Source organism: Ptychodera flava, chromosome 21, assembly GCF_041260155.1.
Source record: "Ptychodera flava strain L36383 chromosome 21, AS_Pfla_20210202, whole genome shotgun sequence".
In the NCBI taxonomy this organism is placed as follows: Eukaryota; Metazoa; Hemichordata; class Enteropneusta; family Ptychoderidae; genus Ptychodera; species Ptychodera flava.
The window spans coordinates 2,015,298-2,041,690 of record NC_091948.1 but is presented as its reverse complement, the minus strand read 5'-3'; the positions used below and the strand labels follow the sequence as shown (position 1 = coordinate 2,041,690).

Here is a 26,393-nt window from a genome sequence, read left to right as displayed (position 1 = left end):
TGGCAAAAGTTTAAATTCACAGACAACAGCTGAACACGTGAGCATTTTCAGTTCATATCTGGTTCTATCGTATTGTATGCCTAAGATGAAGTTTTGCATGTCAAACTAGTCGAGAGAGTGATTTTTCCTGTAAATAAATAAATAAATAAATAAAAACTGACATTTAAGGGAGTACCTTTGAACTCAAACGAGTCAAAGGCTACACTTGTCAAATCAAAACACAAATAAATTGCTGTACTTGTAGCAAATCTCCATTTATTAATAAAATGCCCTCTTTAAAATTGTAAAATATGTCATATGCTCATTTTCAAAATTCATAAATGAAAAACTTCACAAATGTCGAAATATCACTTCTAGCCTAAGCCTAGATATCCTATCACCAATGAACCTGTACTTCACTACATGTTCAGTCATCGTCTTGTCACTTGTTTGCTGACAATGGTTGCCTGTATTTTAAACACAGCAAAGTATTTAAATTTCACTGAATCGGATGCCTATTTACAGCATTACAATCTCTTTTCCTTAATACTTAGGTGTGATACACGGGAAGCTTTTATGTGAATCAGATGCCTATTTACAGCATTACAATCTCTTCTCCTTAATACTTAGGTGTGATACACGGGAAGCTTTTATGAACTATCAAGGAATTCTTCAATATATTCAGGTCCATTTGGTCAGTGTTGAGTAAAACTTATGTCCACCAACTTGCAATGAAATGGCTACTGTAGTAATGTAACACACATGAGTTTTGACCCTTGATGCCAGTATATATGTTCCCTTGGCAACAAGTTAGATCACCAAAGTCTTACTGGCTAGTCTCTTTTCATACTGGCCTTGCAATGAACCAATGTCATTCATAAAACTGTGGCAAATAGAAAGAAAACAGGCCTTTACACTGAATTATTTTATACCTTTTCATCCATGCATCCACTGAGGACAGCATTTATTGTACATGTTTGAACTTGCCAAACTACCTAGTTGGTAATCATACACTCTGCTATCAGCAAGAATGGAGAAGCTTTTCAAATGGTGTCCAGAAGACGTACCTCATAAGCGACTTATTTTGGGAGAATTTTAATGGCTTAAACTTCACAACATCAAGCTTAATTCATTAAGTACACCAGTTGTACCTACTTGTAAGAAATGAAGTCAAAGTGGTCTAAACACACGTCACTCACTGCTTAAGTTCAAATGCAATGATTTTGCTGTCGCCAGGAACTGGTAAGTTATAGATTTTCTGCACCTCAACAAAACAGATAATATTCACTGGAAATAGATTGTAACTTCTGCACGTTTTCAGAAAATTCACTTGGTCATTCGCAGTAACTTAAACTTTATGACAACCGATACCCAAGTTGACCTACATACTACACATACTGTGAATACATACAGGATCTTTGACAGAATTTTCTGGCATTCAAGTCAGGGAATTAACTCAGGCTGTAGTATCGACACACACAAAGACTGAACTCTTGCCAAAACGTTTACCATCTTGCAAACATATTCACTATCCACAAATTTAAGAGATATTGCGTAGATTGTCTGATCAACATCAATGCAGTTGATAACTTTCTTGACACCACTTCTACGCAAACTTTTCATGATGCTGAAAAATATTGCAATCAGAGTCACCAAATAATGCAGATAAAATCTTGAGTTTGAAGATTTGTGTCTTTCCCTATCCTTATTGTGTGAGGGCCCTCAACATTCAAACCATACCCATTTACACACCCAGGATTCATGTCTCCACCAGAAAGATTGATAAGTTATTCGCAATTATCTCAATCAATGCTACGAAAACACAATGTTGAAGACCTCTCTGTAGTGATCAACAAAGTGAACTTCAAGTCCCTCTGTGATAAATGACGGCAAGTCAGAATAATCCTTTCTGTTTTCCTGTGGCAATATGATACAGTTTACTCCAACACGTCGGGCCTGTCACAGAAAAGAAAATGTCTGTTATATGAGTGTTTATCTATATTTGATGGTTATTTCTTTACTCAGTGACAGCAATGTAAAAGCCTATCCTGTCAACTTCATTATAACAAGTCATCGTAGATGACACAGTCCCCACTTGTTAATGGGTACTTTGATTACAAGTCCTCAGAGAGGATAGAGTCCTCTTCATGAATTTGGTCTGTGATGTCCTTTTACTAAGTTTGAATAAAATCGGTGAATAAAATCGGTTGAGACGTGCCCTGGTTTTGGCTAAGGACATGAAAAAATTGTAACAAAATGGCTGCCATGCAGCCATATTGGATCATATCATGAAACAAATTTACTTACATATGTATGACATAGGTTAATGTCCTTGTACCATCTTTGAATAAAATCGGTTGTGATATGCCTGAGTTATGGCTCTGTACATGAAAAAATCATAACAAAATGGCCACACAGCAGCCATATTGGATTGTATCACAAAACAAATTGACATGAATACACTGCGGGACGAACGTATGCCTGAATGTTTTGTATTCCGCGAAGCATATACTCTACCTGAGAGCGCTTTCGGCCGTTGCTAGTGACGACAGCGAACATTGTATCAATTTATTTTCAATAGAATATCGATCGAAATCTGTTGGCGTATGGGCTCATGTGTCGAGGTCAAATCATTAATATGTCCACATAACCTGTATATATTGACTTAGATAGCATAAAATCAACGTATCCGTTGGTTTCTTGTACTTAGATTGAATCGTCGACACTTTTTTACAGTTTTGGCATGCGTTCACATTTTGGCGCTCTTTGCAAGTTTGGCGCCATTGTGAGCTGAATATGACCTGCGAGTGAGCACGACAACAATGTATCAATTTCCGATAAAAGGATATCGATCGATAACGTTCACTGCACGATTACAGTGGAGAGTCTGCGCCCGTTCGCCTCCTTTCTGTGTTATTTTTCAAATATACTGGAATTTTCATCGTTGATTTTCGCCAAAATTTGGTATAAATTATAACAACATGACATGCAGTTGGTCTGTTAATCTTACGAGACGCATACGGATAAAAATGCGTCAATTTAAGGCCCGTATTCTGCATATGTACACGCCGTCAGCTCGCCAAATCATTGACGGCAACAGTATATTTCAGTGATCGGAATAAATAAAATTCAAATAAAACAATTTTCGTGAAGAAATTCAAAAATCTAAAACGATAGGAATTTTGTATATTAATCAAAGGATCACCATGTTAATTGTCATCATTATTCGTTCAAAATTGTGGAAATATAATCGATGAGAAGTGTGCAATCTGTTCGGTATATTACACACCATTGTTTTCTACGGGAAATCGAGCTTATTCGCCGCGTCGTAAAATGAAAAATATATCTGAAAAAAAAACCCATTGGTTTAACTTTTTCATTTCGCTGTAATTTCTTACGATATTTGAGATACCACATCTCATGAAGGTTTACTAAAACTCTATCGTTTTACTTTTTTGAGTTTCCCTCTTATTTTTATGAAATGACGAGTTAACGATCGTTTGGCTGTTGACTGTGTTTTCACCTATTTTTGCATATGAAAAATTATCACATATGTATTTTCATAATTCCTTCATGAAATTATTGCCAAAATATCATAATGGAAAGGTCAACATATGAGGAAATTGAATCTGCAACTCTTCCATCAATATTAAGCTGTGCAGCGTGGAAATTTGGCGAAATTTAATACATAGCGTCAAAGGCGGATTTGACTCACTGTACGCGTACACGACGTATGTGCGGCGAAAAAGTGACACGCTAATATGAAACAAAATGGGGGGCCTTTGGCCCCGCAGTGATATGTATGATATGAGTCAATCTCCTTGTACCAACTTTGAATAAATTTGCTTGATACATGTCTGAGTTATGGTTCTGTACATGAAAAAAACGTAACAAAATGGCCACACAGCAACCATATTGGATCGTTTCACAAAACAAATCAATGTGCATATATATTACATAGGTCGATGTCCTTGTACCAACTTTGAATAAAATCGGTTGAGATATGCCTGAGTTATGGCTCTGTACATGAAAAAATCGTAACAAAATGGCCGCCTGGCGGCCATATTGGATCGTATCACAAACCAAATTGACGTGCATGTCTATGACATTGGTCAATGTCCTTGTACCAACTTTGAATAAAATCGGTTGAAACATGTCTGAGTTATGGCTCTGTACATGAAAAAATCATAACAAAATGGCCGCCTGGCGGCCATATTGGATCGTATCACAAAACAAATCGACGTGCATATGTATGACATAGGTCAATGTCCTTGTACCAAATTTGAATAAAATCGGTTGAGATATGCCTGAGTTATGGCTCTGTACATGAAAAAATCGTAATAAAATGGCCACCTGGCGGCCATATTGGATCGTATCAAAAAACAAATCGACGTGCATATGTATGACATATGAAGCAATCTGTGTACCAAGTTTGAATGCAATCGCTCCAGGCGTATCTGAAATATCTGTGTGAACGGATGGACAGACGGACGCACGCACGGACGGACATGACCAAACCTATAAGTCCCCCCGGACGGTGTCCTTGGGGACTAACAAATGATACAATCAATGTACGTATCATAATTTGGTCACTTTAAAGTAAAACTAAAGACTAATAATAGGGGCTTTAAGAGACAAACAGAGTGAGATTTCATACTTTAAAGTGAATGAGAGGACTGACATATGAATCTGTGGGTAAAATCACAGTACGGAAGATTTGCCTTTCAGTGATGTTGATTGTCAATTGAGCCTAACACTGAGAGCCACAACATTTTGACCCTGGCCTTCATGAGGGATTATAGAGTTGACACTTCCATCTCTCATGCACACTTCAGAATTTATTCAAACCAAACATTTTTGACAGATTTTTAGAATCTGAACACATGTTTCTAGAAGTTACTAGTTTATGGCATGAGTCTGCTGCTTGTCCACTAATCGGATTTAATACAATGAGTGATCATTACAAGCAATAAAACAGGTACTAATCGTAAATTGTGCTGAGCTATATGGTAAGATGTCACTTACAGCAATTGTTTTCTCTTTAATTCCGCCAACTGGTAGAATTTTACCAGTCAGGGAGACCTCTCCAGTCATGGCAACATTCTGTCTGATTGGTTGATTCATAGCCAATGACAGCAGGGCAGTAACTATGGTACATCCGGCACTGGGACCATCCTTTGGCGTTGCTCCCTGTAACACGAGAGACACAAAAATTGACACCATCTTTTCCTTGCCATATCTTTTGTTTGTTCAAATTGATATAAATGGGGCTACAAAACTGAAACATAGGGCCAAAGTCCCTGAAGCTACTATAGACATGGGTACAAAATTAAATATTTCTTGACTGTATGAAATTATCTCACTTAGGTCATCCTAGGGACATGTAAACCAAATATTAAAGCTGTCTGACCAGCGGTTTTGAAAAAACAAGCGACTCAACAGTTGACAGAGCTCTGCTGTGTTATGTAGAGAATAACCTTTTGTGACACATGTATTGATGAAGAAGGTGGATATCTTTGATAGCTCATTTCAGGATGGCCTGACCAAAATGGAAAAAATTCTGTAAAAATACAGATTTGCATATTTCATCAGACTATATTAGTCTATAATAGCAAATAAACGAGAGTTAATTACATTCTAATTAAAGTAAACAAGACTTGCTTAAATCAAGATTTACGTCATAAAAAAACAGCATATCTGTCAGGTTATAAAGAATCTTGAGCTGGTTATCTTTTAATATCAGTATTTTCATCCTATTATTAACCAAGCACATTTTAACTTTCAAATTAACATTGTAAGTAAGTTCTGTTGAATAAGTTGAGACTGTACGTACTCAGAGAAAGCACACTGAAGAGACAAATGTTTGAAACTTAAGAAGTTCAAGGTCATCAAAAGCATTATAAGAAATCATGTTACACTTTCATTGCACTGTTTACACAGATTGCATAATTGCTATAAATAGCACATGAGGCAGCCCAGCTTTACCATAAAAACCCTATCACTTTGACCATGCACTCTTTTAATTGACCACTCTATTTTTTTCCTCAAAAAGTAATCTTATTTTATCCTTACCAAGTCAACCATAAATGGAAATTAGAACTTTCTCTATCTCTATTTATTTGACCACCCTATCATGACAAACTATTATGAGCAATTTCTTTGAGATAACATAAATGGTGGTTCAGAATATATCAAAGTTGGGATTCAGGAAAGTTGCCTTTACATGTTTTAATCCTCAATTCACTATGAACTGTCAAAAAAAGTTGAACTTTCTGATAATTCCACACTAAAATTATTTTGGCTTTGATGATTTCCTAATTAATTCAATTATTTAAAATCATATTAATTATTTTTTTCTGGGTGAATTGATAGGGTTTATACAGTACAAGAATTACATACAATGTAAGTCAAACTTGACCAAAAATGACAAAAAAATTCCTTAAAAATACACATTTGCATATTTCATCACAATTTGAACAAATCTAAGTTAGGTTATCCCTAGGGACCTGTATACCAAATAACAAAGCTGTCTGACCAGCGGTTATGAAGAAGAAGATTTTTACCAAAAACACCTTTTTTGGCATTAATTTGCATATTTTCAACAATATCAAAAAATTAAAAAAAATAGTTTCTCAAAATCATATTTTTCATCTACACAACAAATATCAAATCAGTAAGTACTGCGGTTCTCAAGATATCTGAGTGGACAGACGCCTCACAAACGGACATACATACATACATACATACATACATACATACATACATACATACAGACTGACGCCGGACGCCGGACGGATACCCATCCCAATAGCTTCTATAGACTATAGTCTATAGTAGAAAACTGAAAAAGCTTGCAGTCTAAATTTATTGTGAGGACCAAAAATAAGTGGCCTCTTAATTCTTTCATCATACATGATCCTCCAAGTATGGATAGTCCACATTTTTAACACATGCATGTACGTTCTTGACAAGACATACCTGACCACCAACACATTTTCAAATTGGAATCCACAATTAGCAAGGCTTGTATCTTCAATGAAATGCCATATAATTTAGTAGGACATTGAGTAGGATGGCAAATTGATATCTTTGAACATGCAGACAAATCTAAGTCTTTACTTCAGAATGGAATTAACTTAAAATCTGTCTGTTTCTCTAACCTGCCATCAGTTCAAGTGGCATGGAAATATCTACGAAACATTAAGGAAACTCCAGGATTGAAAGTTCAAAGTTGTGTCACTTGTTGCTTCCGAATGGGATTCATTTCAAATCTGGCTGCCCCTCTCACCTACTGACAGGTAGAGTGGTAAGGAGATATTTCTGAAACATAACATTATCAGACTGAATGTTTGGAGTATTGTCAATGTTTGCTTCAGAATGGGATTCATTTCAAATCTCACTGTGTGTCTTACCTCTGGTACATGTAGATGTATGTGATTTTGACTGAAGAACTGATTATCTGGATCATTCTGTAGAAGGAATGATTTGGCGAATGTTGCTGCTATTCGTGCACTTTCCTTCATGACGTCACCAAGTTGACCAGTCAGTTCCAGGGATCCCTCCTTGGATTCTGTATCTACTCTCTTGATGGCAGTTTCTATGTAAAGGGTTGAACCACCTGTTGGGGGAAGGGGAGGATAGAATGTGAGAAATGGAGGATAAAAACAGCTTTACACAGTAATAGTTGGTAACGTTTCCATTGAGTTACTTCAAACATGTTACTATTTACAAGTTGCACACGCTGTTGCTCAGTGATTGCATAAAGGTGCACACTTCTAGAACATTGTGAAAAGTAACCTGCGCTGCATATAAAATTTTGGCAAAAACTTTCAAACATTTATCATTGGCTTATAATTGTCTTAGGGGGCCCTCCTGTAGCTTTGTAAAGCAACTGGATCCTCTAGGATTATATTAATTTGTAAAATTCTTCAGTGTGGGCCTTATATTCATAAATTTTACATAATTATCTGTCGAGACTTACAAGACTATAAATTGGCCACTGTTCATGACAGACCTACCTGATAACAGGGGAATTATAGGATTTTTCTCAAATTTTGTATAGTCTTTGTCAGGAAAGGTTGTCGTGAACAAACTATCTTTGCCTGTACACAGAGGGACAGACTTAAAGGCTAATTCTTTTCCTGGGCATCACCCAGGCATTGTCAGCAGGTGTTGAAATTGGCCAAAAATTGTTCTGATGTATCATAAATACCATGTATTGATGTCAACCTTGAGACGTCTCATCGTGAAAACCACGTCACCTACCCATGGAGGTCCATGCTAGTCCCATGACAACACCAGGTGGAGTTGTTTCATACATCCTGTCGGTTGTGAACAATGGCTTTCCAACAAAGTCTTGTAAATTTTCATTCACCACTTCAATCTTTTCAGCTTCACCATTGACTATCTTATAGGCTGCTTTGCGGAATATCTGAAAATAAAAACACACACAATTTCTACATGTTACATTGATCATTTTAGACTGATAGACTCACATTATGTCATTTGTGCTGCATTTCACTTCTAATTTGATAGCAAAGGAGTATCTTTCATGATATGGATCGGCAATTGAGTGATTCTCAAATCTGGTTCCGTGCACGATACTGATAGACTATCAAATAAACAATATTCATTCAAAGAATATCTTCAAAGGTACACCATAACCCTTTGAGTGCTGTAGTTTTTCACACCAAAATTTAGTGCAATATTTTGCCAATTTTTGTGAATTTTTGTGAAATTGTTTTGATAATTTTGGACTAAATGGACATCACATTTCATTTGCTACAGTATTTTTATCAAAAATTTTGGTGAAAACTTGTAAAAGATTGACCAAGGTATATTTTATAAAGGTAAAAAATTGACTTTGGTGCTCAAAAGGTTGAACAGCTTCAAAACTTTCTATGTCTTTGTCAGTGATATAATAATGTAATCAGTCTAGGTTCTACTTTTCCTTTACGTTAACAATCCTGTATGTCATACTGCAATGGAGAAACATGGAGTCTTACTTTTTCAATATGTTTCTGTAGGTTTCTGACACCACTCTCTCGACAATAGGATTTGATTAGAGTATTCATTGCTTCTGTATCGATCATAAGCTGTTCTTCTTTCAACCCCGTTCCATTCCTGGCTTGGTGAACTAAATATTTCTGTGAAAAAAAAGCCATGAAATAGGTTGTTTTGTGTTGAACTGAGCGGAATGCAGCCAAACATAACATCTTATGCAAAACCAGCTATAAGCAAGTCATACATCACATCAGTGAGACACTGAGTTCAATGGTTGTATTAATGAGTCAATGTGTACAATCACATTCTCAATCTTCAGCCAATCTTCAAACTTTATCCAAGTACTGCAAGAATTCATTTCAAGAGTGCTTTGACAGCCTGCTCTGCTACTATTTCAAAAACACTTTGAAAGAACAATTCCATGTGGCAAAATTTTATTCATGGAGCCTAAATGGCTCTCACACCCAAAATTGGTAGAAATTAGAAATGTTAAGATCAGAATTCTCAATTCCCATTTGCTTTACCTGTGCAATATTAACTTTCTCCTCTGCCACATATCCTGATATATCAATCATTTCCATTCTGTCTCGGAGTGGTTCTGGAATTGTCTCCGTAATATTGGCTGTACATATAAACAACACCTGTGGATATGGAACACAACATGACAGGGTAAGCTTTGCTTCATCAAACAGTGTTTTTATGATAAAAGTAGCAAAACAGTGGATTATTCCATTCCATAAAAGATCGCATCAAAATGGTTTGGTCTAAAGCCATTGTGTACAATGGTGACTATTCAGACATGTGTACAGGAAATGAAGATGGAAGTATTATGTTAACATGCATTTTGTATATGTTGGTGTCACCACTAACAGATATCAAACTTTCTATATTGTCCATCAATACTTACTCTTTTCAATTATGTTAGGGCATTTTTGATGTTACATTGAACATAAACCGCAATAAATGTTTTCTATTACAATCACATTTCTGTGCATAATCAATACTATATACAAGTTTAAGATATTTGAGATGTCCTTATTTTTAACACCTGCAGTAATTTCCCTGTAATTGTCACTGAGACCCTTGATACATGATAAAAGAAGATGCATGATATCGTCATAACTTAGATGCAATAAGAAGGGCATGATAATTAAAGAGCCAGTAATGCTAACTTTTGATAATTTTTTCACCATTTTTGTTTTGAATGTGAACCATAATTTTCTTGTTCTACTCCACAAGGCATGTTGATATACACAGTGTTCAGCTTGTCAACTCTGCCCATACGTGTGTAAACTGCATTGTTATTGTTGAAAAGTGACTTCTGGTCCAGACTAGAATTCAAGTGTAACAATACACTGCATTATAGACATATGGACGCTAAGTTGACAAGCTAAGTAGAGGGTGTTTCAACATGCTTTTATGAGAAGAATAAGGTGTGATTGATATAAAAAATAATAATTATGAAAAAATCATCAAAAGTTAGCATCAATGGTCTTTTAATGTATGATGTAAGAAGGGACAGGCGGACAGATAGGTTCTTCTGGGTAATGTCTTGAACTACAGTCCTTGGTTGCATACCTTAGAAAGATCAATTGGAACATCCAGATAATGATCTAGGAAATTTGCATTCTGTTCTGGATCTAGTAATTCTAATAACGCTGAAGATGGGTCACCTTGATAGCCTTTTCCTATCTTGTCAACCTGTGGCAATGAAATACAAATAAAAATAAGTCATTGACAATGACATAGTCCCCACTTGTAATAGGAGTATTAGTCTTGATGGGGCAGGGAAATGTGGTCATTAAGAAGTATCACTGGAGTGTATATGTTGAGATCTATAGGCACATAGGTCTATGTCGTTGTTCCCAATTGAAACACATGAGGCATGTCTAAGTTGTGGTTCTAAATCGGGAAAAAAGATCAGACCTCAAACTGTATTGGCCAGCCCAGAAATACATATGCACATAATAATGAGGTACAAGATGTGACATCTTAAGGTCTAATATCCTATCAAAGGACATAGCACTTGTGGCTACGTATTTATCAACATAAATGTATATTTCAGGTCAAAGGTCATCAAGGTCACATGACATTTGGTCAAAAAAAATCTATCCTATAGTTATCCCTATATACCAAAACTCAGACATCCAGCTCTATGGGCTTGCTCAGATTTAGATATGCGCATAATTAATGAGGTACAATATGTGGCGTCATAAGCTGTCCCATTATACCATATACGAGGGGTGTAGCACTTGTGGTTACTGAGTTATGGACAAATATATATATTGAGGTCAAAGGTCACCAAGGTCACATGACATTTTGTCAAAATATCTGAGATATCTGCGTGAACGGATGGACTCACGGACGGACATGACCCAATCTATAAGCTCCCTGGACTTCATCCGTGGGGACTAAAAACTGTGTCACTGCATCCTTTTTGCAATATGAATACGATGAGAAACTAAATTTTTATTTTTCTTGGCCTTATACATGGGAGTCTATGGACTGCCTTATACATGGTAGTCTATGGACACTGCCTTATACATGGTAGTCTATGGACACTGCCTTATACATGGGAGTCTATGGAGGTGAAAACTAAAAAGTCCTCTAACACGGCCAAATTTGATCGCGTTGTGAAACAAATCGACGTGCATCTGTATGGGGTAGGGTACTATCCTTGTGCAAAGTTTGAAAGAAATTGACCTGGGCATGTCTGAGATATCTGCGTGAACGGACGGACGGACGTACGCACGCACGCACCCATGCACGCACACATGCTTGCACGCACGGACATGATCAAACCTATAAGTCCCCCCGGACGGTGTCCGTGGGGACTAATAAGTAACACATAATGCCTGGCATTTCTTGAACTCTTCCAATGTACTGATACAGAGATCATAGATGTAATTCTTACTGCAAACACTGAATTACACTGACTTCATGAAAACTGACATGACACAGTTGAAAGACTTTGCTATCAACATCTCGCTTTCTGTTAAATCCAAGAATGAGACAGTTATGGCTATTGAAGTTATGACAAGTATCATGTCAGTTTTAACGATAAAAAGACATTGCTGAACATTTATTATATCTGCACTACATTGAAAACAATTCAATTTGGTACTGGTAACTCTGATGCTGAAGTGTCCAAGATACTAAGATGCTGGGACAATAAAAGTTATCAATATTTAAAACTCAGTTGCAATAAAAAGCACTTACCTCATCTATCAAAACTAGAGGGTTTTCTGTTTTTGTTTTCTTCAAACACTGTATCATCTTCCCAGGCATGGCACCAACATATGTACGTCTGTATGTCACAATAAATACATCTATGAATATGATGATCATGTAGCCGTGAGGAATGCTATATGACATTAACTCTCGGCTAGCTGAAGGTTATTTTTTAAGTGCTTCTGAGAAACAAGACAGAGTAGACATTGCTTGGATGATTTGGACGATGGAGATGGAGAATTTTGTGAAATGAAAGGGCTGCGACCAAAGCAGTGTGGTTTCAACAACATGTTGCAAAATCATGTAAGAAGACCTCTTGTTTCCATAGTTACTCACTTCACAATCTCTTTGACATGTGCACCAGCATGCTACATGTGGTTTTTTACACCATCATGTCTGTCTGAGTTGAGTTGCAAGAGATATATATACTGTGTGATCACATAGTATCCATGAGTTGTGCTTGTCGCCCTTTGTGTACAAAGTATCTCTCTTACCTATGTCCTTTTATTTCAGCAACATCTGTCATTCCGCCAACACTAAATCTAAAATACTACAAACAGAAATGACAAGAAAGAGTTAAAAAGAAAGTAAAGGTCATAATACAGTACTGCTTAATATTGTGGCTTAGCAGAAAAATCAAGTCGTGGACATTCTTTGTAATATGCTGGTAGTTGTTTGTCATCTACATGGCTGAATTACACAATAAACTTTGATAAGAAATAAAATATTAATTTCTCCATATATGTATATTAGACAAAACATTTACAATGTATACATTCATGAGAAGAATTTATCCTCTAGAGTAATTGAAGTTAATTGACAGTCACTGTTAAAACATTAAGTGCATAGGTTCCAATTTTACAGAATCTCTTGAAGTTTATTCTCAACAGGTACAACAAGAATTCTTAGCTTACCTCTCTATTCAATGCTCTAGCAATGGATCTAGCTATACTGGTTTTACCAACACCAGGTGGTCCATAAAAACATATAATTTTACCCTGAGTTGAGCCTTTCAGTTGGCTAACGGCAATGAATTCCTGCAATGCAATGGAATGCAGTCTCAACGTTAACTTACTGCCTAACTTTATCATCACAATAACTGCATAAGACTTTCCCATAAAGAGAATCTACAGAGACTGTTGAAAACTTTCAGATAACCAGTGACTTAAAACCTGCTACTTGGCTATTTTCAAGTCAACAGATTTACAAAAGCACACTTTCTGGTGTTATGGATTGGGTCATTCTTTCTTCCTGGAATGTTGAGAACACTGAGTGTAAAATCGTATTCTCCAGAAATGTTTGATATAATGTATGCACATTCATCAATCATATTTTCCAACAATGCACCTTGGTAGTATGAATGTAAACTTTACCAGGATTCTTTTCTTGACATCATCCATCCCATAATGATCTTCTTCAAGAACCTCTCGTGCTCTTTTCAAGTCTAGATTTTCTTCACTGTGGACTCCCCATGGCAACGTGGTTAACCAATCTAAATAATTCCTTGTTACACTGTTTGGAAAAGAGAGAAAAAACATAATGACATGGACAGTCACATATCAAACATACAGGAGTACTAAATTGAAAACTGCTTGTGCTCCAGAAAAGTGCATTCTGGGAGTTCTGCATTTCATCAATTATCTTTGAATTCCAGGATATGAAAATGCATGTTGCAGATATAATGCAGTAAACAGTCAAACAATGATAATTTTTTTTTGTCATATTCAGCTAAGTTTATGACTAATAACAAATAACATTATCAAATTTGTTGGTGAGATTTCTGAAAATATTTGGCAGAAAGCCAACTTTTGAAGTAATTCCTACTTGCACAATGGAAACTCTGGCTATACCTGAATTCTGATGAATGGTTGTCGAGGAAACCAAGTTTGTTCATTTCTTCATCAATGACTTCTTTGATAGCCTCAGGTACAACTTTGTCCTGCAAGAATGAAATGATACGTGTATGAATGAAAGAAAACTCTACTGTGGAGTATCTTTTGATTTCTTATGTTGAGCATTTCAAGGCATGTTTTACCAATATGAAAGCTCTTTTGACTTCTACATATAATATTACTATAAACAGCCAGTGCAATGATTAAGATATGATGTACATGAATACACTGTGCACTTCTGCTTAACATTTATGGCCCATCAGATTTGAAGCAGTTACAGGTATGTGTTCTTTTGAAAGAAGATTCTACTTTAACATCAAATATCAAAATTTTCAAATCTTGGTCTTTATTTGTATGATCTCCAGCAATGCGGTTTCATATCTGACCATGTTCAGTCCATACACTCAAAGTCACTTAAAAATTGACAACTTAAAAGGACTTTTTCAGCAATTTTGAACTACTTTATGAGGTACAAAATATCATTTTCAAAATACTGTTTTAAATATATTTTTATTATTTATCATTTCACATATCATTTTTAAAGCGCAGTGGTCGTCGCGCTGCGCGTGCGTGATTTTTTTGTTGATAAACATAAATTTTTGTAAACATAAGTCTTCTCAACTTCAATAGGAGTGAGATGGGAGCAGTCCCCCACTTTGTTAAGGCCTTTGTAAGACTCAACATCATGCAATAGTAAAATATTAAGATCGGAAACGAACTTCAGTGGTGTATTTCTATCTATAAACTCGTGTAGAGCTACGAACATTGGGACACTACACTCAGCACGTATGTCGCTGAGTTTACTGCACGCAGACACAGTGAACAAAAAGCTTTGATCGCGCGCGATCACGCTGGTTGTACACAATGCTGTGTACAATACAGTGAAAATACATAACTAAAATGATCAACATTGCCTATATATGTAGACCAGCAACAAGCACAATGCCTAACACAAAAGTTACACTCAAGACCATGATCGGCAAGCCAGAGCAGGACACGGGAGATGTTGTTGGGAGACGGTCACCGCGTTGACGTATACACGGATATAGAGAATCCGGTCCCACAAGGTACCGGCCCGCGACGACTTGGCCCACAACCAACTGTTACTTCTCCTAGTATTACGTGGTAAGAAATACTAAAATGACAGAAAACAACAGACAAAACGAGCGGGTTTTCGCGGCATTTGGCAGGAAATTGCACGGCTACACCGTGCATAGACATATCGAGAGATCCTGTGCCCTGGTCCTGTGCACGGTCAGGGCAGTGATCCAACCGCTAGCTGGTGTAGACCTAGCGGTGCTGGGCAAACTTCGTTGTTGTACCTCCTGATTGCCGGGTAGGTCTGAATCCTCTTTCAAGTGAGATAACCCCCACATAACAAGAAGACCTATGAAAGGTCCTTCGCTTGACTTGATACATGTACTCGGAATTCTCGTTTGCACCCCAAACGGGGTAAACATTGTAGTTGAGTTGGATTCTCCACAGCCGAGTGTAGCGCGTCATATACCCGGTTTGACACGGACGTTCATACAGACCACGGAACGGAACAGATGCAGAGATGCTTCTTGCTGCAGCGGGCATTGCTCTGCGAGCTGTAGATTTCTGTAGTTTGGGTTGTTGTCTTTGTACTCCTGTCGGGCCTCTTGAAATGAAAGCTCTCGTCCTTGCTAGCGATGTCGAAAACTAGAGCTCGGTCGTTGATAGTCTGTTGGCGTATACATGCGTACATGCGTACGTCTAGCTCTATGGCTCGAGCGATAACAGTAGCCGAGCCCCATTCAACTGATTCAAGAAAATCATGAGCAAATGTGATCTCAATCCAGCGTGCAATTATTGTTCAATATTCAGCAGATATTCAACTAAGATTAATTGACCTTTTATTGCGTGTTACATTTGGTTAGTTGGTACGCTTGTGACAGATCAGCCGCCATTTTAACAAGCGGCAATATCGCAAACATTACAATCAAGCCGTAACATGTGCGGCGTTCTTGGATTTGTTTACAACAGAGGGGGACCCCCTCAGGAGGATGCGCAGCGCGACGACCACTGCGCTTTAAATCACAACTGATTATCTTGTCATTTTTGAAAATTTCCAGTGCATTATCAATTTCCAGGACTCCATTTTGAAGGACTTTTCCGGAAGTTCAAGGATTTTCCAGGAGTGCGGGGGTGTCAAAAATCAACACAAATTATATCAGAGTTATAATATAGACTTTACCAATACCTTGAGTCTCTCTCTGAATTTCTCTTCAATCGCGTCCTTGTCTTCCTTTTCCAGACCTAATTCTTTCTTGATGATCTTGAGCTGCTCTTGTAGCATGTATTTTCTGTGAGTAGACTTAACTTTGTCTTCTACCTACAGTAGATAGTAAACAAATTGGATGTTTTGTTATGTTTATTAATTTACTTAAAGACAAAGCTGTAAAAAATCTGCCCCTTTTGGCTGCATTTACCACAGTAAGCCATTAGTCCTTGTCAACAAAACAGCAGAACTGCAGTGAATATTGTTTAAATATTTTGTTGCATAAGATTAAATGCTACGTTACAAAGCTAGGAATAGATTCTGAAGTGCTTGCCATCAGTGACATAAATTTAACTTAAAAAATCACATTGAGGGTCTTGTTCAACTTGAAAGTAACTTGATGTTCACACTTTCTATGCTTTATGTGTGTCAGTCTCTATAGAAACTGGTTTATTGACGATTGGAAGAGATTTATTTCTGTCTGTATTCGCAGTCAGTAAGCTAAATTTTTGTCTTTGATTGTTTAAGCTTCAAAATTCTGAGATCCCTGTTGGTATCAATGACAAAGAGACGCAGAGAAAACTGATATGAAGTTGTGCATGAAGTCATCCATATGTTCATTTCTCAAAGTGTACTTGCCTCTTTGCCAAGTCTTTGTTGTAGTTTACCAAGTTCATATTCTTTCTTCAACAAAGCCAAAGCAAGCCGGAGTCTTTTGGGTATCTGTTACAGAAAGGAATGCAGAGTCATTCAAAATTTCATCAATGTGGCCTTATTCCTGGTAAATGATATGGTTGGCCAAGTCCCATTGAGTCATCTTTCCATCAATCTACTTTAATTTGTACATATAATATTTACAGTGTATTGACTTTTTGAACCTTGAAATAGATGAAAATCTCAGTTTCTCTTCAAAGAACACAAAGATTCCGATACCGACAATGGTTAATGCTACATTAAGTAATAATTTAAGATTTTGAATCACACTTGCGACTACATTCCACAAAACTGATGAAAAATTTTACGTTGTAATAACAAGCCTTTTAGATCATCTACACACTGTGTGTTTTTTAAATACACACTGAATTTTTGATTTACCAAGAATTTTTCTCTGCTGAAATGATATAATAAATCATTTAATAAATGATACCATTAGGAATGCAAGCACTGAAAAGAATATCTGATAATTGCAATCTACTTACATCCATTTCTTCCAAGACTTCTTGCAGTTCTTGAGAATCTGCTCCTGTCAAAGCAGCCCCTGTTGATCAAATATCAATTCATCAATTTGACAGACTGCCAGATTCAGTCATGTATGGTTGCTTGGCCATCTCTGACACTGACTGTGACACAAGGTGCAGCGTAGGTTACAGAGGTTAACTCAAAGAAATGAAATAACTCCCACAACTGACATATCAGGCTTCTCAAACATGCACAATGAAGTTCAGCCTATTTTAATCATTATCAAATTGGGTCATATAATAAAATTTACTATATGACCCAATTTGATAATGATTAAGTTAGGCTGTTATCATCAACTTGAGTGGACAGTCTTCTTACTCAATATGCTGTCAATAAACTCCATTATACAATTTGACTGGTTGTAACAGTATTTCATTTTTGATTGAGATCTGAGTTTGTCCACTACTCACACATGGTTGAATCTTTCAGTCTAACCAAAGCTATGTTATAAAACTTCCTTGAACTTGTTTAGCATGGACACATGCCATGTAGAAATCAATATTGTTTTCAAAAGCATCATTCATTCATAATACTGACAGGTGATCGACAAGTTGTAAGTATGTCTCATGAATTCTTCAAGATTTGGACATTGGAATGCTCTATCATTTTACAACAGGCACTCCATCAGTTTGCATTTCAGTCATTTTACAACAAAGATTGAAAGTTCCAAAGGTGGAAAGAATACTGACCAAGGTCACTCAGATACACAGGATTGTCAATAACCCTCTGTCCGGCTTGAATCATGGCAGCAACAGATTCCCTGGAGAACAGTGGTGGCAAACGGAAAAGAGAAGAGAACTGAGGTTTGACTCATGATTTCAAAATACATCACCACGAAGGCTAGATAACATAGAACTACAGTCATGCCATTAGACATCTATCCGCTGGTTAATGGAAAAAGAACATGCACTGAATATACCCATCTGAGTTTGATCTTGGAAATTTAGTTGCCTTTAACATGCAGGCAATGCATGTTAACACTAAATGTTGTTAATCAATGCTAATTGGCAGCACACATGATGTCTTTATTCTAAGTTTACATTTATTTCAAGATATAGTTCAAGTGGGACATTTTACCACTTCGTCATGTCTGTATTCAAGATTGTGCAATCAGTTTGATTTGAAATAGTGATGTAGAATAGAATTTGAATGTAAAATATTGTCACTTAGGCTGGTAAAAAAGTTATGCCATCTTTTGGCTGTTTTTCTATCAGCATCACTTGTAGCATGCCAGAGAATGAGATCTTTAAAATAATAAGTCAAATCTTGTAAATATATTATTTTGTCTTTTACAATTTCTTAAGATGTAAATAGAATTTTGGAAGTAATTAAAAGTTCAAATGGTATTCAATAATCCTGCACAAATTAGAGTAAATTAAACATGTGTGGCAGTAATACAGTGTTCAGTGTTCTCCACAAATGAAAATTAAAGGCGGGCGGGCTAATTAGCATATGTATTTGCATAATATTTGCATACAATTTACATATCACCAGGGCTATTCACAAGGCACTCCAGTGATGAGATATACTTCTGACATTCTCAATATTTTTCTCCATTCAGCAGTGATTAATGGCAAGCTATACAATTTATTTTTACATTTAAATCCTGTCTATTTACTTTAAATAAATAATAAAACATCAAAAGTGAAAAAAACCACATTGAACTAATACAAACAATACACAATTTAGTAAATATATTGCACAATACCAACATGAAAATTCAAAAGTAGGCCTACATGAGAAGTAATCAGTGTTCGAAATAATCGGTGGCAAATGGTGACACGTTTTCATGTGACCCTCTGTTACTATATGTTTGTCTGTAGCCGGATTGGTAAAGCCATGAACGTCTTTTTTTTACGTCCATGACAAGTTGACACGGGACTGAATAATGCACTAAGTTACAATGCGGAGTCAGCGGAGCATGCCTGCAGAGAAACATACGTTGACTTTAAAACTCAATTCATAATAAAGGGAGGCCCGAAAAAAATGATACCAAGTATTTCCAGAGAAAGATTTGAAATTTCATCGACTCTTAGTTCGGCAAACGTACAAAACTTCGACAACTGCGCGGCGTAGGCTGCCATGCATGTTTGTGTGGAGCACGCTGGCGCACTTGATCTCGATCACACGCGACCTTTGAACTATACAGTAGGCCTACAGAACCGTATGTACGGTACATAGCTGCTGTATTCGGATGATCACACGAATGGTGATTTAGCTCGTGCAGTTTCTTTTTACTTCATTTCATTAAAACGGTCACGGATTTTGAAACTTGATCAAACGCAACTGCTTCTCAAAGTCAATCGAATGAATCCATGCAAGTTACGAATGCGTGACAGGAAATGACACACATGGCTTCAACGTCATGTGGACGTACACGGATCTCAAAATGGCTAACTTGGCTCGGATACGCAACGACCTGAGCACGCGAAGTACCATACTTTTTTGCATCTGATATTTGTCTCAACCAATCGTACGATTTTAGCCAGATCTGATCGAAATCACTTTTCCTGACCTTCGGATCCTTACAAGTACGAGACATTGGCGGCAATGGCAGTTGACAATAGCATAGATGCTTTGACTGAGTGTCCGCTGGCAAAAATGCAACACCGAGCCTTCGAGTGTACCGTGTCCGTTGTATGAAATGGACGGTGTCTGTACGGTACGGTCGGCAGCTTAACACATTTTTGAATTGAAGTCTTAGCCAGTGTTTATCGGCACTACGGCCGTTTCACACTTGAAAAGCTTGCTGAAATAAGAGCGTGACAAAATCGCCGCTGAGAAACATAGGTCTTCAACCACATTTACTAAAGAGTATCGGCGCCGGCGGATATGAAACAGGATCGGGCGAAAAAATTAAGGATCGGGGCCGTCGGGGCCTGGGGAGAACATTGAGGATTGCATGCAGTCGCAAAACAAACCGACAGATGTGTGAACGGTCCCTCTTTATTACACGACGTTGTCAGTTGCTGTCATTTTTATTCAATAGGCTTTCAGATATTGTTCGGACAACTGACTGTGAAAACAGTTTAGGCGACAGAAAACAAAGGTGGGCGGGCGAGATTAAAGGCGGGGCGGGCGAGATTAAAGGTGGGCGGCGACAAAAAGAAGCCGGGCGCACCGCCCGTCAAAAACCCCTTGTGGAGAACACTGGTGTTGCTTGAGTGTAAGCCCCTCCCTTAGTGTAGCCGCAGTTTTTCGTGTTGCTGAACAAGAGTTATACTATGATGAGTACATTAAAACATTTCATCAGTGAGATAACGTCACTTACCTGTACAGTGGATTCAAAGCTATGATGTCACGAATAGTTTTCACAACCTCTGCAGTCAATGCCTGTTATGAAGTATCAAATTGATTATTGTAGTTGTACTCACAATACATGTGTGCATATCAAAAAACCTGAAATAATGTGACTCCCTGTGTTTTGGTTCTTTGAAACTTTGGTGCAAATGTGTTTGGGTACATAATGTATACATTTCATGAAATTTTTGGTGCAAATGTGTTTGGGTACACAATGTATACATTTCACGAAATTTTAATGTCACAACTATTTTTGTACTATAAATATGAAGAGAAAGCATATATTGGTAAATTCAGGTTCAAACGCATCTGTGATCTGAACAGCTGAGGTTTAACAAAGGTTGCCTGCAGTGTATAGGCATTTAATTACGCCACACCGGTCACGGGACCATCTTACCTTCACTTCCTCTGTAGCCTTGTATTCATTGTGGGCAATGTTTTCAACGTCTGCAACAACAACACCTAACTCATCATCAGTTGGAGAGGGCTGCTCTGATGGGATGGGTGGCTCCGGAGCCAACATTTCCTCTGCAAGCTTCTGTTCATCTTCCTTAGTGGTCAGCGGTGATAAAACTTCTTTGCTGTCCAGAATATTGGTAATTCTTATTCTGACGACAAAATAAAGAAAAATTGACATTTTGGTGTTTCCTTTCATTGTAACCTTGGTACTGTAACACTTCTACCTCAATTTAGACTTGTTTAGATTGTGATCAAACCACAGTTTTGGCAATTGTACACTGTATCTGCTTCCTGCTTGCCAAATCACAACATATGAGACTAGAATTTATGTTTAGTTACCAGATCCATCTTTTGACCAGTCAAACAATAGAGAAGAAAGATATATTGCTAGTTTACCTTCGGTGACCCATGACAATCATACGCAACTTGTCTCCAAGGTCTTGCATTTCATGGATTTGTACAAATGTTCCGACATCGTAGATATCTTCTGACTTCTGAACTATTTCAGTCTCATTGCTGGAATACGAAATTGATTATCATCAATTTGAAACAAGTCATATGAAAAGATGCAAATTATGGTGCAAATTCTAAATCAATCAAAAGATGAAATGAGGAGAAAGAAATTCAAACAGTGAGAAAATAACTGGAGGTGACAGATGAGTTACCTGTCATCTTTTTTGAGGAAAACTCCAGCATAGGGCTGTGCAAGTTGTACTCTTCTTTTGATGAGGTCAACCAATGACTTGTCACTGATCTACAGAGCAAAATAAGCATATGTTATGGTATTACAAATACACATTGACATACATGTAAGTAAAATACTGAACCTGACAAAGGGATTTATTTGCATATCTCTACAGTTTAAAGCCCCAATAGCTGCGAATGTGTATTAACCGATCTCAAAATATCCTCAGTTTTCCAAGTTTTCTTTGAATAAAGAGCCATTACAGACTCAAAAAGTGTATAACACTGTCATAAGTGTTGAAAGTTGCATATAAATTCAAATGTTTTACTATTATTTTAGATTTCCCGCCATTTTCAACAAAATGCTGGCCATCGTGTGTTGTCCATTCAGGTAAATGGCATCATGCTGGTTTCTGGTATGATCATGATTTGTATGAGCAGAAAATAGTGTTTGTTGTACTTTTCTGTGAGGGCGCCATTTTATGAGTTTGGTACCTGTTTATAATTCAGCCTGTTGAAACGTGTAGGCATGGTCCAAATCAGCGAGCAGTGATACTTCCAATCTATACACATCCTTCATTTAGCACATTTACATGAACCAACTTTACTTTGAAGATAAAATCATGAAAATAGTGCATAAAATTTGCAGCTATTGGGGCTTTTATCAAATTGACATAGATGTGGTCACATAACTGTGTTTGTTTCACTTTTCGACGTCAATTTCAAAGGCAATTACATGTACAGTGTAACAGTGATGATAGCAGGAGAAGAACGCAGGTAATTTGCAAATACTTAAAGCACTTACAAGTAGTCCTTAAAGGTATCACTGTATACCAAAATACCTTAACATAGAATTGTCTCTTGTTAATCAACACGTGACTACTTTTTATTCATTTTCCATTGTTTGTCTGTAAGAACCTATATCAGCATTCAAACAACAACAACAGCTGTGGCGATAGAAAAAGGATAATTATAATCATAACATTTAAGGTCATTGCACATTACATTATATGATTTTTATGTCATGGTGATGATTTTAGTGATAATAATCATTTAAGTATGGTGATAATGACGATTATTATTATATTATTATTATTATTATTATTATTATTATTATTATTATCGACCTACCTCAACCATTTTAATGAATTTAGGGAACAATGGATTACGACTGACTGCTATAATTGGGACAGGTGTGAAAGCCTCAGGGACAGTCATTGCAGTCAGCGATGTCATCATTGGTGGCGGTGTGGGAGGCATGTAAGGTGGTGGCTTCTCATCGCCACTCTCGCCTCCGTCACTCCCTCCATCTCCATCTCCATCTCCATCTCCGCCGCCTTCTCCGGATCCTGCACTGCTGCCTCTGCCGTCGGCTGCCCCGCCTTCCCCGACCTGATCGCCCGCTCCATCACCCCCACTACTGCTACCACTTCCCCACCCTCCCCAATTCCATTTACTGAACAGGGAATAGTTGTCGGTGAAATCTACTGAACTGGTTAATCCGGAACGATTGACATCAGAAGACGATTTCACAAGCTTGATGGCGTCAGTTTCTGACGTTGAATTCAACGAGTTCCAGTTACACAACAAACCTGCGTGCAGACCACGTTTAGATCTTAACGGGTTCGTTTGACTAGCGTAGCTCCGAACTGCACCAATAGTGCAACCTTTACCTGAGTGCAGACATAGACGTCCGATGTCACCATTGATTTCTGATAAAACTTTTGATTGAGAACGTCCATGTATCCAAAGTACCCGTTTAATATTCCGAAAACCGACCAGACGTAATTTCGTCATGTAGGTCGCCATTTTGGATAGTTCTCGATTTTTCTTTGGCATTATGGGAAATTGGAGACCTACGTTCAAATTAGTATTCTGCTTCCGTTGTCAAAGTACAACTTCTGCCCCTTATATACCGATAAATGTGATGAAATTTTAAATAAATTTTGATTGAAAGCCTCATGAATAATTTGGTAATGATCTTTTGGTAATGAGAAACAACCGACTGTGACCCTTGTTTCAGGTCACCAACATTGATTTGCTACATAGCTAGGGAGTCTTGATCGCCATTTCTAGCAGGCACCGTACAGCATCTGTGAGCGAAAATGATGGCCAAACAGAAAGTCCCGATGCCATTGCCAAAAAGGCCCGAACCTCCCAACCTTGAGGAAATGTTGGAAGATATAGGGAAGGCAAAAGACGATGATGTTGTTTTCACAATGTTCACAGCCGGGTCAAGTTCACCGAGTAGTAAGTTGCCACAGACCGTGGAGGTAGCTGAAACTTCTACCTCTCGTAGTCTTGAAACATCGAATAATGTTTTGCCATCATCACCCGATCTTATCTTTATGAATGGCCATTGTTCGTACAGATCACCCTCTGACTATATTCTTGTCTGAAAATTTAAGCCAAATCATAGAATGTAGTCGCTGACAAATGCCAGTCTAGTCTGGCTGGTTTGGACTACATGGGACAATGCACACATCACAGTCCATCAAGGCAGCTTTGACACATTGAACATAATTTTAAGAGTAGCCTTAGCAGGAATAGCACACGTCACGTGTTTTACAGATTGAACATAACTACTGGGAAATACATAGAAATAACACCGATGTGCCTGTATAATAATTGAGTGGTTATTAACAAGAAACTTTCCTTTTAAATCCTCAGCGCCATCACCAACCAAGACCGTAGGAATTATGAGTGAATCCTATGAAGAAATATCACCAAAACAATCACCTGTTGACATGGCAACAAGTGGTGATGATGTCACCACAGATATTGATGCAATCTACCAGAAGGCAAAGACCTACATAGAAACCAACAGATATCTTCAGAACGCCAACGCAAACCTTAGCAAACAGTATGAAGAACTGCAAAACATGGGACAGCATTTAACAAAATCAATTGAGCAGTTGAGGCAAGAAACATCAAAAATTAAACATTGACAGCCATGGCTTACAGAATTTCATTCTGGACACAAGAGGTGATATTCCATGGTTAGAACAAAGCCTGACTCTGGCTTTTATGCAAATATGAAGAGCTACATGTCAAATAGATGTATCTTTGCAGGTATATATCAGTACTTGATGTACAGTCAGTTCATAAAGAAACATTCTGAAGAACATTTTCAGATGGACAAAGGCTAACCTATGTAATTGAATATGGAAATAGATAATATGTATGTGTACAAAACAGTGCACACAGTGAGATTATCATAGTCATGTCATAATACCAATGTAAATAGGAAATTTTTACACTCATTGAATAGTAGGATAAAGATAGAAAACTAAACAGCGAAGATCCAAAATATTAGTCGAGAATTTATTGAAATTCCTGGTTCTGCATTTAGTTTCTAGACTACATAACATGAGATCTGAAGTGAATGTACAGGAACAGTGGCTTCCTTTCACCTCTGTAGAGTTTATTTCTTCTGGCAGCATAGCAGAACTCGTACATTAAAGACAGGCTACTTCCCTCTGTCACACTGTTATTGTCATGTCCAATTTTCCTGTTGGAAAACATTGACAATCTTGTCTTCACATGAAGATTTTCTTAGAACATTTATCAGATACAGAACTTTTCAGATATGACCTTCCTGCATTGATGCAATGATAGGTCATCAAGCATGGTGTACCTTCCAAACCAATATGACATGCCACTGACAATACAGAAGTGCTCCTTGATGGGAAAACTTGTCATTACATTTATTGATCTTTGCCTTATGTATTTAAATCAATGAATAAAACACAAGCCCAATATTTATCACGAATACCAAAGTATTTATGTTTTGCAATGTCTTCACAAGGCATGAGTTCTGTGTGGATTTTTCTTCACGTGTTCTTGTCCTTTGTAATTTTATCCTTTTAAAAATTCAAGTTTTGCATGTTCACCTATGGAAACTATTAGAAGAATTTAAAGAAATGGTACCATCAGTGGATAACATTTAGAATGATTTAAAATTTGTATTTTATGTGTGGAACTTGCGATTGACTGTTTTATATGCAGTGTTAGGCTATGTAATAGCTTTGGGGAGTAAGAGAGGGGGGTTGATATTATGGTAGAAAATAAAAACTTTCCTCGCTGAATTACCGTATTACGATAATCTTAGTATGTACACTAAAAACCCTTGGATCCTACATAACAAAACGAAGAAATAATATGAAGACTTACTAATGCAGTCAGAAATATATATAAAATTAATGGTTTAGTTGTACCATGTGACCCAGATCTGTACACGTCATTTTAATTACTTATCAACATCGATACAAATGGAAGTGTCTCTCCGGGCGAGTCACATTGGTTTTCTACATTTCGTGAGAGAGGGCGCTCTTCAAATCTGGCTTCGCACCAGCCCTGCATCA

General features: G+C 37.3%; 2 protein-coding genes across 2 annotated transcripts; one reads left to right on the top strand and one right to left on the bottom strand.

The window, feature by feature from the left end:
• Positions 1-235: 235 nt before the first annotated feature.
• Positions 236-23,865, bottom strand: LOC139121068 (lon protease homolog, mitochondrial-like). The gene is made up of 21 exons (XM_070685689.1): positions 23,161-23,865; positions 22,011-22,099; positions 21,742-21,861; positions 21,284-21,494; positions 20,858-20,919; positions 18,276-18,346; positions 17,547-17,605; positions 16,987-17,070; positions 16,330-16,461; positions 14,064-14,152; positions 13,587-13,725; positions 13,128-13,250; positions 12,708-12,763; positions 12,202-12,289; positions 10,561-10,683; positions 9,507-9,623; positions 8,985-9,125; positions 8,245-8,410; positions 7,392-7,597; positions 5,005-5,169; positions 236-1,935 (listed from the first exon to the last, which is right to left on the bottom strand). Exons 1-21 carry the CDS (start codon positions 23,836-23,838, stop codon positions 1,792-1,794), a joined length of 3,063 nt encoding a protein of 1,020 aa, XP_070541790.1. The 5' UTR covers positions 23,839-23,865; the 3' UTR covers positions 236-1,791.
• A 215-nt stretch (positions 23,866-24,080) lies between these two features.
• On the top strand, positions 24,081-26,117 carry LOC139121067 (UPF0449 protein C19orf25 homolog). The gene is made up of 2 exons (XM_070685688.1): positions 24,081-24,279; positions 24,700-26,117. The coding sequence occupies exons 1-2, from the start codon at positions 24,135-24,137 to the stop codon at positions 24,975-24,977; spliced, it is 423 nt and encodes a 140-aa protein (XP_070541789.1). The 5' UTR covers positions 24,081-24,134; the 3' UTR covers positions 24,978-26,117.
• Positions 26,118-26,393: the final 276 nt, after the last annotated feature.